Source organism: Leucopleurus acutus, assembly GCF_964270905.1.
Source record: "Leucopleurus acutus genome assembly, chromosome: 7".
NCBI classification, from domain to species: Eukaryota; Metazoa; Chordata; class Mammalia; order Artiodactyla; family Delphinidae; genus Leucopleurus; species Leucopleurus acutus.
In genome coordinates, this window is record NC_139150.1 from 5654132 (window position 1) to 5669693 (window position 15562).

Consider the following 15562-nt stretch of genomic DNA (forward strand, 5'->3'; position numbering starts at 1 on the left):
AAACTATAAGGAAACATACGACGTCACATAACTCAAAGTCCAGAGGCAAGCTGGCATAGCAGCCCCACGTTGTGCCGACTCCCTCCCCCCACTCCACCCCCAACACCAACCCCGCCCCACAAGGCTTTCAGGCTCCAGCCTGAGGCTGGCTGCCCTCTAGGTTTACACTGATGACCAGAAGCAAAGATGGTCCACCCCCAGCTCCAGGGAAGAAAAGGCCTTGCTTTCCATCAGACTGGGTCAACTCAGAATGCTATGATTGTCTTAGACCAGGGGTGCTCAATCCTGGCTGCCTGTAAGAATCACCTGGAGAGTTAAAAACAAAAACAATGGGACACTTTGCAGCCCTTACGATCAGAGCGTTCTCTCTATTTCAATAGTCTCTTACCCTCCCTCGCAATAATCTTTCTGAATAAAATCTCTCGTTAATAGAAAAACAGGCAAAAAACTGATGCTCGGGCATCTCCCCGGGCCAATTAAATCCTCCCCAGGGGTGGAACCTGGACAGAAGTCTTTAAGCTCCTGAGGAGATTTTAATGTACCACTAGGGCTGAAAACCACCTAATCAGGCCCCCTCCCGGAGGCTGGGATGGGGTTGTTTCTTGTGAGACACACGGGCAGTGACAGATCAGAAGACAGTGGATGCTGTGCAGGCAACCAACCTGGCCCTGCACAGTTCCCTACTTCAGCATTTGCCACATAATGGACCTGGTGAGACGGTTCACAGCAAGATAAATATGTCTGTCCATCAAGCATCTTCAAAATGCTCAACGTTGCTCATAGGAGAGCTACTAATTAAATCCATAATAAATCCAAAATACTATCACTTACTTAAAAGTCCCAAAACTTGGTAACACTCTCTCAGCTAGGCTCTGGGGATATAATCACTCTTGTGCATTACTAGTGAAGGGAATGTAGCCATCAACACAGTATCCATATTAATATCTATCTAACTGCTACTACTATCTACTAAGTAATATCTAGCTATTAATAAAAATTACAAATGCATTTACCCTTTAGCCCAGTACTCCCATTTTTAGGAATCTCTCCCACAGCTATACCTACACAAGGATAAAATGACAGGTATAAGGTTATTCTTGCAGCTCTGTCCGTAATAGCTAAAGACAGGAAACAACGCAAATATCCAGAAACAGAGGACTAGTTGAAAAACCAATGGTACTTCCAAGACAGTGGGATACAACAGAAGCCAACGGAAAGGATGAAGATATCTATATTCCAATATGGAGAGATCCTAAGGATACATTAAGTGAAAAAGTTTAAAGTGCAGAACAGTACATACTGCATGCTACCGTTTGTTTAATAAATATATATTTGCTCACATTTGCAAAAGAAACACTGGAAGGATAAGAGAAACTAATACAACTGGCTTCCCAAAGGGAATAGCGGAATAAAGAGGATAGAGGACTGGGATAGAAGCAAGCTTCCCAGAACAGACGTTTGTAATATAGTTTTATAGTTTAAATATATGTAATGTAGTTTTGTAGTTAAATCAGAAATTGTATTGTCTATTTGAAATTATTAAAAATTTTAAAATAAAATTTAAAACTGTCACAAAGCATGGAAAATTTACAGGTTTCTAAAATTATAAATAATAAAATTAAATTTATTAAAGCATAAATTGTAAGTTATAAATGCCTAAATAAGGTATTTTGTTATGTACTACCATCCCCAAACACCCAACTACCAAAAGGTAAGAATATTCAATATAGTGTCAAAAACATATTCCACAAAACAGTAAAAAAATAAACTTCTTGATTAGATGCATTCTAAATCTAAACCCCCCCCGCCCCATTTCAACATTGTGAAGATTTTCAAAAGGCATTAGTCCATCTTCAAAAAAGTAAGTAATGCTTTTGACAGAAAAAATACTCAAGCTATCAAAAAACACTTGATTTCAACCCCAGCTCTATAATGAATCAGCAATATAATCCTAAAAACACTATTTCACCACCCTGAACCTCAGTTTTCTCTACTGAAAAAGAGGAATAACATCTATCCTATCTACATTATAGATTTCCCCCAAAAAAGTATATGAAAGTGCTTTTAAAATATTTAGATCTTTACACATCCATAAGAAACACCCTCTGTAATTCAGGATTCTACAGAATCACCAATAAAACCATGAATTACTTAATGATACTGCAGAAGCAGAAAGTACATAAGTTAATGTTGAATCTACACAATACCAGGGCAAATTCAGGAGTTGTTTGTTTTGACCAAATTCTTAATACTGGAATGGCTGCCTTTCTTTCTTTCTCATAAAAGTGAAAATGCCAAAAAATAAAATCTATTTACGTGAAGGTTCCAATTAAGTTTAGGTATTACTATAAATTCAGCCCAATACTCCTGTACTATACTGTATTTCCAGATTCAGTTAGTGGCCACAAGCAGCCCTTGGCATAAAAAGATAAGAACCTAGGTGAAAGGTACTGTTGGCTCCAGCAGGGGTCTCCCCACCACTTAACCACCAAGATCAAATTGAACAAGTACCCCCTCACTTCAGCCTGTTTATTGGACCTATCCCACACTGCTGATTCAAAGGCAATAACCACTTTCCCAAGCAGATGGCCAATGGTGGTCCTCAGGATTGTAAACTAGACACAGAGTCTTTTGTTGGCTAGCTACCTTGTCCCCTTGTTCTGGGGTAGTCTGTTGTCCTACCCCAGACTGACACAGTTCATGATACAGAGGGGGCATTGAGAAAATCACTTAACTAGATTCAAGTCCATATTTACTGAGCATCTAGCCTGTAAAAAATATAGTGCTTGACCCATGAAGATATATGAACTTGGTCTCTACCATCAAGGAACCAAGTACTAAGTATCAAAGAAAATCTGAAAGAAAATTTTTAATTTAAAAGAATTTTAGGACTTCCCTGGTGGGGCAGTGGTTAAGAATCCGCCTGCCACTGCAGGGGACATGGGTTCGATCCCTGGTCCAGGAAGATCCCACATGCCACAGAGCAACTAAGCCCGTGCGCCACAACTACTGAGCCTGCGCTCTAGAGCCCATGAGCCACAACTACTGAAGCCCATGCACCACAACGAAGAGTAGCCCCCGCTCGCCACAACTAGAGGAAGCTTGCGCACAGCAATGAACACCCGATGCAGCCAAAAAAAAAAAAAAAAAAAAAGAATGCCCCCTAGAGTAAGGGCCATGCTTCTGGACTAAGGATAAGTCCAAAATAGACTCAATCTAACAAAACACAAACCAAACTTCAGGGTCAAAAGAGTATGTCAGTAACTTAACTTCCTGTCAGAACAAAACGAAAACCTCTCTAACGTAAGACAAGATCCAAAAATCCCTACAATGTAACATCCACATGTCTGACATATAATAAAAAATGATTAAACATGCAAAGAAGCAGGGAAATGTGATTCATAATGTAAGGAAAAAGCAATCAATAAAAATAGACCCCAAGATGACCCGGATATTTAAATTAACAGACAGATCTTTATCATAAATACCTTCAAGGATTTGGAGGAAAAGATGGACCTAATGAGTGAAAAGATGGTGAATTTCAATAGAAAAATGCAAACTATAAAAAAGAACCAAATGAAAATTTCACAATTTAAAATGACAATATCTGAAATGAAAATTTTAAAGAAACTTAAGACTGGAAACTGCAGAAGAGTTAGTGAACTTGAACACAGATCAACAGAAAGTATCCCAACTGAAAAGCAGAAAAAGAAAACTAAGTTTTGGTTACGTAACAGAGCTTCAAAATACATGAAACAAAAACTAACAGAATACTTATAGTTATATTTTCATTCTCAATATTGCTCGTGTATGCCTTTTCTTTTTCTTCATCAATCTTGCTAGACGTTCGCCTAATTTACAAATTTCTTTCAAAGTCAGCTTTTGGTATTTTTATCATTTCCATTTCTTAATTTCTGGTTTTTTTTGGCTGTGTCAGGTCTTCATTGCTGCACACGTGCTTTCTCTAGTTGTGGCGAGTGGGGGCTACTCTTCATTGTGGTGCGGGGGCTTCTCATTGTGGTGGCCTCTCTTGTTGCGGAGCACGGGCTCTAGGTGTGTGGGCTTCAGTAGCTGTGGCATGTGGGCTCAGTAGTTGTGGCGCACGGGCTTAGTTGCTCCATGGCATGTGGGATCTTCCCAGACCAGGGCTTGAACCTGTGTCCCCTGCGTTGACAGGCAGATTCTTAACCACTGTACCACCAGGGAAGTCCCTTAATTTCTGTTTTTATTTTTACCATTCTCTTCCTTCTGTGTACTGTGGGATTACTTTGTTTTTCTAGCTTCTTTAGTTAATTGCTTAGCCCCCCTCCTTCCCCAACCCGTGCCATCTTTGTTTTCTAACAAACACTTTAAAAGCTAAAAAAATTTTAAGATAGAATTGAAAGCAAAGAAAACCCAAAATCTATCATCACAGCTGTGATTTTTAACACCCCTGCTCAGTAACAAAAGAGACCAAAAAGAAACTTAGCAAAAGTACAGATAAAAAAGTATACAAAAAATAACTAAGGCTGTAGAAGATTTTAAACAGCACTGTCAACCAACTTGATCTAATTCACATTTATAGAAAATTACAACCAACAACTGCAGAACACATATTTGTTTCAAGTACAAATGGAACATTCAGTAAGACAGGTCATAGGCTGGGCCATAAAATTAATCTCAGTAAATGTCAAAAACCTGAAATTTTACAGAGGATGTTCTCTGACCACATGGAATTAAGTTAGAAATCAGTAAGATATCTAGACTCTCCCAAGTATCTGGGAAATAAACACTCCAAAAACAACACATCAAAATTTGTGTTCAGGAAGGAGGTGGGACCCAAGCAGAGTTTTGAAAGGTAGGTGGGTTTTGAACCCACAGGAGAGTGATGTCAGGGGCGCAACCACCAAAAAGGCAAGGAGTCAGGGAACTGCAGAATACGCACACAGAAGACCTTAAGGGAGTGCTTCTTTTTACTGATACTCACTCATCATCTAAGTAGCAATTTTAATCTTTTTACCCCGTAGACCCAGATAATATGCCTGACATACTCCTATGGGTATAATTCCTAACTCAATCATGTTAACTCATCCTTTTCCTCCCACTCATAAAGTGTATCTCTTTGCAACACACTTCATAACACACCAGTGGTTATCACACGGAGATCTGAAGCACAGATCTTAACCAATACAAAATGATTTCTTGTTTTCTCCAATTTCTATTATTTTCTTTAACAGGATGTTTCATTTAAATAAGGTAAAAACTCTTTTCGTTAAACCATCTTTGATTATCCTCCGTTACTTATCCCATGACTGAAATTTCTGTATTCTTCTATATTATAAGCATATTTCTTAAAGTGCCAATAAGATTTCATGAAAAACAAGAAAGCCATACAAAATGTATTAGACTATGGAAAATAACAGGATGCCTTAAAAAAAAATGTACAAACATAAAACTTTGCATTTTCTTAGTTCATGTACCACAACCCAATACCTAATAAATACAGGGATATAATCTTTCCAAACAACCTCTTTTTAAGGATCTGACTGAACTTTAATACCTATAAGACTCAATAGCTGTATGTTCTCCCACCTCCTGATGTGTTTGAATGCTTAGTATAATTTAACAGTGATGAAAATTACAGTGTTGATCTATCAAGTTCCTATTCGATTACCTTGAATAAACTTTTATTTGAAAAGAGTAGTTTTAAATCGAGAGTAAACAATTTCTTAAAATCATTTTTCAGTTAAGGTCATAGCAAAACATCTGATATAAACAAATTAAATAAGTAAGACCTTGAAGGACATAGATGTACTAAGTTAAAATTAGAAAATCCAGAAATAATTTATAGAGAAAAAAAAAGTTTCAATTTTTTAAGGCATTAACTAGAAAAGAATTACAAAACTTTAAAAATTGAAATGGTTTTATATTAAAAATATTCACTACCAAGAAAAATAGGAAAAATTGTGTGCAATTTTTTTTTAACTCTGAAACTTTCTGATTTAGGGGGAAAAAAATCCACAGAGATATAGGATTTAAAAATCATTCCCACGCAAAATTTGAATGTCGCCCCCCCCCGCAAAAAAAAAAAAAGATTCAAACTAATCCTATATAAAAATGTAAAGTCTTAATATCATAAACTACTGAATAGCACATTACTTATATGAAAGACACATACATGGAGATTTCCCTTGGGGACGTCATCCATTCTCCTAGCTTTAAATACCATCTAGAACCTGGTGACTCCCAGGTTCTCTCACCAACCTGGATTGCTTCCCTGAATTCAGACTTGTAGACTCAACTGTGTATCTGTCACATCCACCTGGATGCGTAACAGGCACTTCAGCTCCAGATCTTCATCCCCCAACCCATTTCCCCAAACCCCGCTCCTCTACTTTACATTTCAGTAAAAGGCAACGCCATTTTTCCAGTTATTCAGTCCAAAAACCCTCGACTTCCCTCACAACCCCACGTCTCATATCGAACATAAGAGAAAATCTAGTCTGCCGTGCCTTCAGATATTCCCAGAATCTGACCCCTCCACCACCGCCACACCCTGCGCCAAGCCTTCCCCATTCTCCTCTAGGGTACTGCCATCAACAGCCAAGTGGAATCCCTCCTTCCTCCTTTGCTTTCCTTCAGAACGCAGCAGCCAGAGAGATTTTGTTAAAGCGTAAATCAGGCCCTGTTACTCCTCCCTCAAAATTCTCCCAACACCACATGAGTAAAAGTCAAAATTCTTGAGATGGACAACAAGGCCACATTCTTCTGCAGCCGCCTGCCCCCACCGCCCATCTCATCCCCTACAACTCTCCTTCTGCCCTCTCTGCTCCAGCTACTCTAGGCTTCTCCGTGAGCCTGCTATGCAAGCTCTGCCTAGGGCCCTGTGCGCCCTGACTCCCCTCTGCCTGAAAGCCATTATTTCCATGGCTTGCTCCCTCACCTCCCTCCTCAGGTCTTTATTCAAACGCCACCTTCTCAGTGGGGCCTCTCTAGCCACCCTAATGAAAATCACCCCCCTCCAATATTCCCTGCCCCCTTTCCTATGTTATTCTTCTCCTCAGCACCTACCACTACCTAATATACTCGATATTTTACTTATTTAGCTTATTTATGGTCTGTCTCCACCCACTAGGATGTAAGTTTAAGGAGGGCAGGGAAGTGTTTTTATTCACTAATGTATCACCAATGACTAAAACACTACCTGGAACATAGTGTGAGCTCAATAAATATTTGCTGAAGAAAGAAGGACACACTAAGGTGAACAGATTTACTAGTGAATGCTTTCAGTCCTGCTTTACCAGCTTTCATAAAAGTGAATTTTCTTAGTCAAGACACCGAAATTTGGAAGGAACATATGGTCCCTGAAATAATATCATGGTTTCCTTTCTTTTCCCCTGTACATATGACCAGCCCTTTGACCCTGAAAGATCCCAGCAAAAAGCTGCCATCTGCCCACTCCTTTCAGATTCACCACCACCACGCAACATTATTCTTGGCTTCCAGATTCATGTCTGGTTCAACGTTGTATGTTATGGCTGCAAGTTTTTTAATCCAATCTATATGGATGTTAACCAACTCTAGAAAGATCAGCCTGTGAGAGATCAAGAACCATTTGTTCCCCTAGAAAAAGTATACCCGAAGTCCAAAGAAACTGATTTGTCTTCAGTAAAACATGATCTAGGCAACTTCTTTCATTAAAAGGTGCTACAAAGAAGTGATTATTTGGTTGGGCTCCCATCGATTTGGTTTTTAAACCCTCATAATTTGGGTATTACAAAATAAAACAAATTTGCTGTAAAAGGTCTGGAATATCACAAATGCAAAGTAAAAAGTGGAAGTTTTCTGCTGTTCCACCTAAATCCCAATTCCCTAGAGATTAACAACTATGTCAGTCTAAATCCTTCCACTCTTTTTTCTGTGCATGTACAAATAAATAGTTAATTTTTGTTTTACAAAAATAGGGCCATACCATGCAGACTGATCCCCAAATCGCTTTTTTCCACTTACCATTACATGGACATCTTTCAGTGGTGGTACTTTACAGTATGCTGGCAATAAACATCCTTATATGACTTTCCGGGTTTTTTTGTTCTTTTTTTGCGCACACCCTTATATGACTTCTTGATAGACTTTCTGTAGCAGCAGTTCTAAAACTTTTTTTATCTCGTGACCACTTTACTCTCTTGAAAATTATATAGGACCCCAAAGTGCTTTTGTTTATATAGGTTATCTCATCAATATCTACCACAGTATAAATTTAAACTGAACAAGTTAAATCATTTATTCATTTGTTCACCTAAAAATGAACAGTTTATTATCACTGGAAAATAACTTGTTTTCCCCTGTTTATAAATAATTGTAGGTATTGTTCTTTGAAGCTACACCAACTCGCTAAGTGGTAGTTTCTTAAAGATTAGTTTTGAGTAGAATCTAAAACTCTATCAATTAATTTTTGTATTCTGTTACATTAAAATCCAATGGTCCATCTTGCACCTTGAATGAATCTTTTGTACCTGTGCCTGATTTTATAACATCATGTGTTGATCATTTAGAAAATATCAGTTCACTGAATTATGCAGATTTTCCAAATAATACATTCCATTATAAGATATCAAAATAGCACATTTGTAAATATTACCACCAATCTCTACATCACAGTAGCAGATACAAGTTTTCCAAAATCCTAATTTTCGCTGGAAAGCAAGCAAAAATTTTATCATTGACAAGAGACACTACCAGTTGTCTTCCTTGAAAGACTCTGTTATACATTTTTTAATCTGAATAACCATAGTTTGTTGGTAAAAATGGTAGTCCATGAAAAAAGTGGCAAGTTCAGCTCGCAACTAACCACTGCCCAGGCACTCTTCCTAGAGACAACCAGCACACAAAATTACTTCCCCGTTCATCCACAGAAGATTAACAAGATATAAACACAAGAGTCAAGACTTAGTAAAATTAATCATTTTTGCTGCTTCACCAGGAACATTCTTAAGTGAAAACCAAAAAAAAAATTTTTTTTTTTTTTTTTACTATGAGCGCACGGAATGAAGAATACAACGGCTACTATAGTTAGTCGCCACATGAGTGCATGGCATGAAGAATACAACAGTTACTACAGTTAGTCGCCACAGCCTTGATTCACACTTAGGAGCCTGCATTACTTTTGCACCAATAGAGCAGAGAGTGCAAATAACGTCTTGTCTTAGTATTGGGTTAATACGAAAAGTTTTAACCTCTGGACCCCCCGGAGGGGTTTAAGGCACATGTAAGGCACTACAGTGTTCTATACCAGGATAGTTTCCTAGAAGTGAGATTACTGGGTCACTGGTATGTACATTTTAAATTCTGATAAGTTTGGCCAAAGCTCTCCAAAAACTCTGTACCAATTTTCACTAAGGCTGCATGATCATCACTATTTAAAAATGTAAACAATTCACTTTATAAATCCTGAACTTGGGAAGCACCGTAACACATTACTATATTTGCCTGTCTAGAACCAAGGCTAAAATATAACTAATGTTTCAAGGCAAAGTAAAATCCAAGTACTCAGGTTATTTAGATGACGATTTCCGTTAAGAAAATCAACCTCAACTGTCAAATGCAAGTTCACTGAATAGAGAACTTCGTTCGTCGTAGTCACCCGCTGTTAAGGGTATTTGTGACTGAATTTCAAAGTATATGCTACTTGCACACGTCCTACGTTTGCTTATAGGGTGGGTGGGCTCAGTTGATATTTTAATATAAAGTACACAGTCTGAAAAATGTCAGGCTGTGACAGTACAAACAGGACCCTAATTAATTGGTGCATGGCTGTCCCCTGTCCCAGACATCAGTCTAAGCTGACCCTTAGCTTTAAAACTTCACGCAAAATTACTGGACGTGACCAGTATAATATGTACTGTCAGCACTCAAATGCCAGTGACGCTCATAAAAATGTCAAAGACAACCTTTCTTGTCCCAAATGTCATATGAAACAGGGAGAGAGGAGGAGGAAAAGGCCCCATCCATGGCAAAGGAATACTCCCGGTGTAAGGTGAAATAACTAGAAGCTGGGGATCCTCAACTCACAAGGAATGCTGCCTCCGCCGCCTCGACTGTTCCCACATAGCTCCAAAGTGAGTATTCTCAAGTTCTACTTATGATTGAAAAGGTCAAGAATATTAGTGTCAACTAGGACCTGTGGTTTTTAACTTTGAGGGGAGCACAAACCCCTTCGAGGATATGGGAAAAGCTCCCTGTAGATAAACTAGTAACAGATCCACGCACCGCAGGGGAAGGAAGACCCCGTGCGTTAGATCAGAGCAGAATCGTGGACTATGGGTCCTGAGAAACCACTTAAACCCAACCTCCTCAGGAAGGTGGCATAGTAAAATGGCTTGTCCAAGGTCAACAGTGAGTTAGAAGGGGAATCAGGCAAGAAATAAGCAACTCAAAGAGACTTTGAATAAAGTCATCCAGTGTCACCAAGTAACTTTTTCTTATACAAAGAAAGTTCCACCAGAAACTAAGAGATAACTACAGAAACAGAAGTTTTAAGTAAAACTGGAGAGAACTGACACAAGTGCTGTGGTTCAAAAGTTCCTTAGGCATTCCCGAAGCTGAAAACAGGACCAGAAAGCTTGAAAAGCACTCACCATGTTCCACAAAAACATTGCAGTGTGGACCCCCATGCCTCGATGATTCTTTCTTGCCTGCTCCTTTGATAAAGTGCAGGGCAGGCAAACTTGGCCTTCTCTGGTCCCCAAGAACTTTTCCAGGCTGCTGCCCCATAAAGTAACGATAGGCACCCCTTTCCAGAAGAGGGTTCAAGATCTTTCAGAATGATCAGGGAGCTTAGAAGGAAAACGATCTATATGTGGGATTTCACATTCACCGCATCTCCACAAGTCAGTAATTGAGGTCAATCACAAGACATCTTCCATAGTGAAAGGAAGCGAAGATTTTAGGTTGACACGTGTAAACAGAGGAGTTCAGATTATATTCGCAGTTTGTCAATTCGAAGTAATGTAATTGCGATGTGATCCCAAAGTTTCTTGATTTTAAGTGTCTTTTACTGGCTGAGTAAGTTTCTTCCCTTTCAAGCAGAAAAACCTAAACAGAAATATTCACAGGGTATGCTGTACAAGGGTCAGTAAGGCTCAAGTCATGTCGATTTCCACACATCAGGGAAACGTGGATCGTGTTTGAAGGCTCCTCCAGAACTTTTCCTGGGGAAGTCACCCAACCCCTATCTTGGTGTCTTCATCTTCCGACAAACTTCCTGCTGCCCTAGCTGCCGCTCCTGCTTCTCTACCCTGCTCTCCGGAAAAGGACACGGGTCACCCCGACTTCAGCGAGAGCTGGCCCTCCACTCAGACGAGAAGGAATGCATTGCCAGCAACTTTTAAGTCCGCTTTTTAAAAGGCCTGTGAAACCAGTCCAAGCTTTTCCTTTGCATTAAAGTTTTTGGCTGGGCTGAGACTAAGGGGGCCGTAGGTGACATTGGAAGAAGTCAGGGCATTAGAGGCTCACGGGAGCAACCTGGGGGGAAGGGGAGGCCCCTTGACAGCAGGGATGGGATTTGAATGGGGGGCTCCGAGGCCAAACCTGGGGCCGGGAGTCGGAGCAAGGAGCGGCTCGGGGGCAAGAGAGAGGCTGCCGGGGCGAGGCACGGGTGGCTTACTCCGGGGGCGACGCTCCTCCACGCCTCAGGAAACGGGGTGTCCCAGGTCTGGGGAAAGAGACCACCCCGAGGGTCCCAGAGCCCGGGCGGGGCTGTAAGGGACGAAGGACTCTCGCGGCCCCGAAGGCGGGTCGCGGGCAGAGGGGGAGAGGAGGCCCGGCCGCCTCAGCTGCTCTGAGCCTGGGGGTCTCTGCCCGAAACACCCCCTCCCCCGGCCCCGGACGTTGCTACGGCCACCGCCGCCAGGTAGTCACATCCCCCGGGCTCCATCGCAGGACCCGACCTCCCCCCGCAGGTAGGGGCCGTGGACAACGGAAGGGCTCCTCAGCCGCAGGACCCGGGAACCGGCTCCGGCTCCAGCGCTGTTCAGGTACGGTCACCGACCCCCGCGGCCGCCATGATGGATTACGAGCCGCTCACAACGAGGCCAGGCCCCGCCTCTGGCCCCGCCCCCAGTGACGTCCGGTGCGCGCCGCGAGGTGACCGGGACCCTCCCGGCGCCGCTTTCTGGGGCGCCGCCGCACTTTTTGGCTCTAGTCTCCCTGCCCGCCGGAGCCCAGCCCCGCACGACCTGTTAAATGTGGTTTTTCCGAGAGCAAGGTGAGTGGTAAGGAAGCTCCCGCCTCCCCTGTACTGCCATTGGTCTCCGAAAATCCGGGTCAGATCACTCTCCTGCACCCCATTGGCCGGTAGGGACAGTACGGCTAGAGCCCCCAGCCAACCACTTTTGGCGTAGCCCGCAGAGCGTGCTGGGAGTTGTGGTCCTGCGGCGCCAGCCCCTGTCTACTCCCAGCTCCTGAGCTTCGGTCCGCCCTCCTGGGAGCCGGTGGACTCTATCCGGCCGCGCGTAGGGCTGGCCGATGGCTCCCCTGAGCGGGTAGTTAAGACCGGCGAGGAACCAAAGCAAGGGGAAATCTGCGGATTGGATTTCCCCAGAACTGGAGTTGGATTACTTCCTTGAGCCTCTTTAGGAGAGAAAATTTAGCTCGCTCCTGGAAACTGAGGTATTTGGTGACTTCACCGCCCCCCCCCACCCCCAGCTTCCACCTTTACTCCAAGAAGCATAAATATTAGAACTAGCGAAAAATAGACAACTGGAAAGCGTCCGACATTCTGCTAACGAACTCTTTCTTTGGAGTATCAGGAAGCTCACCCATTAAAGAAACAGCATTTAAGAACCTTTCGGAGGCGAAACCAAACACAATCTTAGATGTCTGGGTGAGAAGGAACCTTTGAGATTAATCTCAAACTCACACAGTGAGGTATGTGAACTTCTGGGGGCGGGGGAAAGATTAAACAATCTAATTTCAGAGGTGTACACATATTTACATGAAAACATGTTAGCCGAGATCGTTGAGTAGGCCTACAGAGCTAGCCGATGACCGGGACACACCAAACGCACACCTGCCATAACCCATTTTATGCAACTACAATGCACCCTTGTCCCCAGTTCTTCACTCCATGTCTCCCCAGAGCAGTGCACCTACCTTCCCCGGATATACCCATTTCTAAGAGGATCCACTCATCACAACACCTAGTCTTTACTATGCTGTTATGCTTTTCATAAACTGTATTCTCATTTAATCCTCACTCTAGCCCAGTGAGGCATGGATTGCTAACCCCCATATACAGATGGGGAAACCGAGTGAGATGTGACTAGGTCACTGGCCTAGTGATGTGTGACAAAGTCACTATTTTTCCACTGTACCATTCAGTATCAAGTAACTGTTGATATAATGTCAGTTGTTTTTTTTGTTTTTTTTTTTTTGTGGTACGCGTGCCTCTCACCGCTGTGAGCGGAGCACAGGCTCCGGACGGAGCAGGCTCAGCGGCCATGGCTCATGGGCCCCGCAGCTCCGCGGCATGTAGGATCGTTCCCGGACCGGGGCACGAACCCGTGTCCCCGGCATCGGCAGGCAGACTCTCAACCACTGTGCCACCAGGGAAGCCCCAGACAGTTGACTTTTTAGAAGTTGCTACTGACAGTAGAGGGAAACCAGTTGCATTACAGGTGTTGTACATTCAGTTACCGAGTTGTGTATTTTAGAAATACTTTTGCTGGATTGGAAAATGGTGCTAATTTTATAGATATTGGATTGAAGAAAAAATAGTCACTTGGAGGTACTGAATGTGAAGCATATGAAAATGTGTGCCCAAATTTAGAAGTGGAATTTATATTTAGATGTTAATTGGGTTAGCTTTGCTCTATCACTAGTCTGGCTGACAGACTTGGTCCTGGCTTGTAGAACACTCTTCAGACTTCAACAACTTTGTTCCCTTCAACTCACCCCTTTTTTTTTTTCCTTTTCTTTTTTTTTGCGGTACGCGGGCCTCTCACTGTTGCGGCCTCTCCCGCTGTGGAGTACAGGCTCCGGACGCGCAGGCTCAGCGGCCATGGCTCACGGGCCCAGCCGCTCCGCGGCATGTGGGATCTTCCTGGACCGGGGCACGAAGCTGCGTCCCCTGCATTGGCAGGCGGACCCTCAACCACTGCGCCACCAGGGAAGCCCTTTAACTCACCCATTCTTATCCTGGTCATCACCCTAATCTTTCTCTTTGAATTTGGCTTTTTATTCCTATTAATGCTTTAATCATTTCCTACACATCTTCATTCTTCTCTCTAGTTTAGCTTAAAATTGAGCAACCAAATCAGAACTCTTACTAACCCACACTTCTTAAACTAATAATTCATTCACAAGCATTGTGGAGCCCCTGTGCACCACTGTCCTGGGTGCTGGGATAAAACTGAGCGGGGGACACAAGCGGATTCATCCTTGTCCTCCCAGAGCAGACATGGGACGGACAGGCAATAAGTAAAATGAGTAAAATCCAAAGTATTGGTCTCAATGCTGGAAATAACATTTCTGGACCCCATAACCTTTCACAATCAGTCCAACCCATTCTCTAAGGGGCTGCTTTATGACGCCTCTCTAGAGCTTAAACCTACAGATTCACAGTTGCTAATGAGCTTTAATGAAGTCACTTTAATTCTGTGAATGGCTTTCATTTATAAATGGGGGTCATATCAAACTTTACAAGGTTATCATGAAGATCAAATGGGATCTTGTTTCCCACAAAGATTGAGACTATGCTTCCTAAAGTCTGGGTAGAAGCCAACGGCACTAGTTTTAGGTGAACCCCAAGCCCAGACTGTAATATTTCCTTCCACAGATGCACGGTATAACACTGTAGAATGATACGCTCAAGGACTTAAAACTAGAATCCTGAGCCCAGCAAATGCCTGACAGTCAGAAGTAAATAAATGTTGCCAAATTTGAATAAATCCCTTTAAGCTCACATATTCTATTAAAAGTGATTCAGTTCAGTCTAATTTTGTCCTCATGTTTATAAAGCAAAGCAACCCACAAGTTGCTACAGGGATTCAGTACCCGTGTAAAAACTTCAGCTTTTTTTTTTAAAAAAAAAAAAAAAACACCTACTGGAATTACACTTAACAAGGGCACCCTCTAGTGGGCTACAGAAAGTGGATAATCACCAAAAGGTGCTTTCAGACCTTTATATATTTCCACTTAGTAGGTAATCACTATTCAGAATATACTGAATGAACAGCAGGGGCTGGCAGCTTGGGAGACCAAGTGAGAAAGATAAACTTTCAACGAACCTCCATATGTCCTGGTCAAAACCAACCCAAACCAGGGATGCAGGCTCCCATCCTTCCCCATTGCCTTCTCTTAAGGGGCACACAACCTGGAATGTGTTTCAGAAACAACAAGGGAGCAAATCCAAAGTTGCAACATAGCCTATACAGTATTCAGTTGTCTGCAAACTCCTCAAAACAGGTGATACACTTGGGATAGGAAAAAAAAAAAGAGATAAAATTTGTCTGAATAATGTTATAAAGAAAAGACATACAATTTAACAAGAAAGAGCTGAGCTATATTTCAAAACTGTCAAATG

At 42.2% G+C, this 15562-nt stretch overlaps 2 protein-coding genes across 3 annotated transcripts in view; both read right to left on the bottom strand.

Annotated features, from left to right (window-relative positions):
- ABL1 (ABL proto-oncogene 1, non-receptor tyrosine kinase) overlaps window positions 1–10755 on the bottom strand; it is a 132484-nt gene extending 121729 nt beyond the window's left edge. For both annotated transcript variants that reach the window (XM_082842099.1, XM_082842101.1), the window contains exon 1: window positions 10617–10755. In XM_082842099.1, coding sequence (XP_082698225.1) covers window positions 10617–10752 — 136 coding nt within the window. In that variant the 5' untranslated portion in view covers window positions 10753–10755. The remainder of the gene's footprint in view (window positions 1–10616) is intronic.
- Window positions 10756–11346: 591 nt separating this feature from the next.
- Window positions 11347–11839, bottom strand: LOC309963636 (uncharacterized protein). The gene has a single exon (XM_082842105.1). The coding sequence runs from the start codon at window positions 11462–11464 to the stop codon at window positions 11366–11368; it is 99 nt and encodes a 32-aa protein (XP_082698231.1). The 5' UTR covers window positions 11465–11839; the 3' UTR covers window positions 11347–11365.
- Window positions 11840–15562: the final 3723 nt, after the last annotated feature.

Bases quoted from the DNA above. Each gene is read 5' to 3' on its own strand.
- LOC309963636 (XM_082842105.1), bottom strand. From the start codon at position 11,464: ATGTCACCTACGGCCCCCTTAGTCTCAGCCCAGCCAAAAACTTTAATG.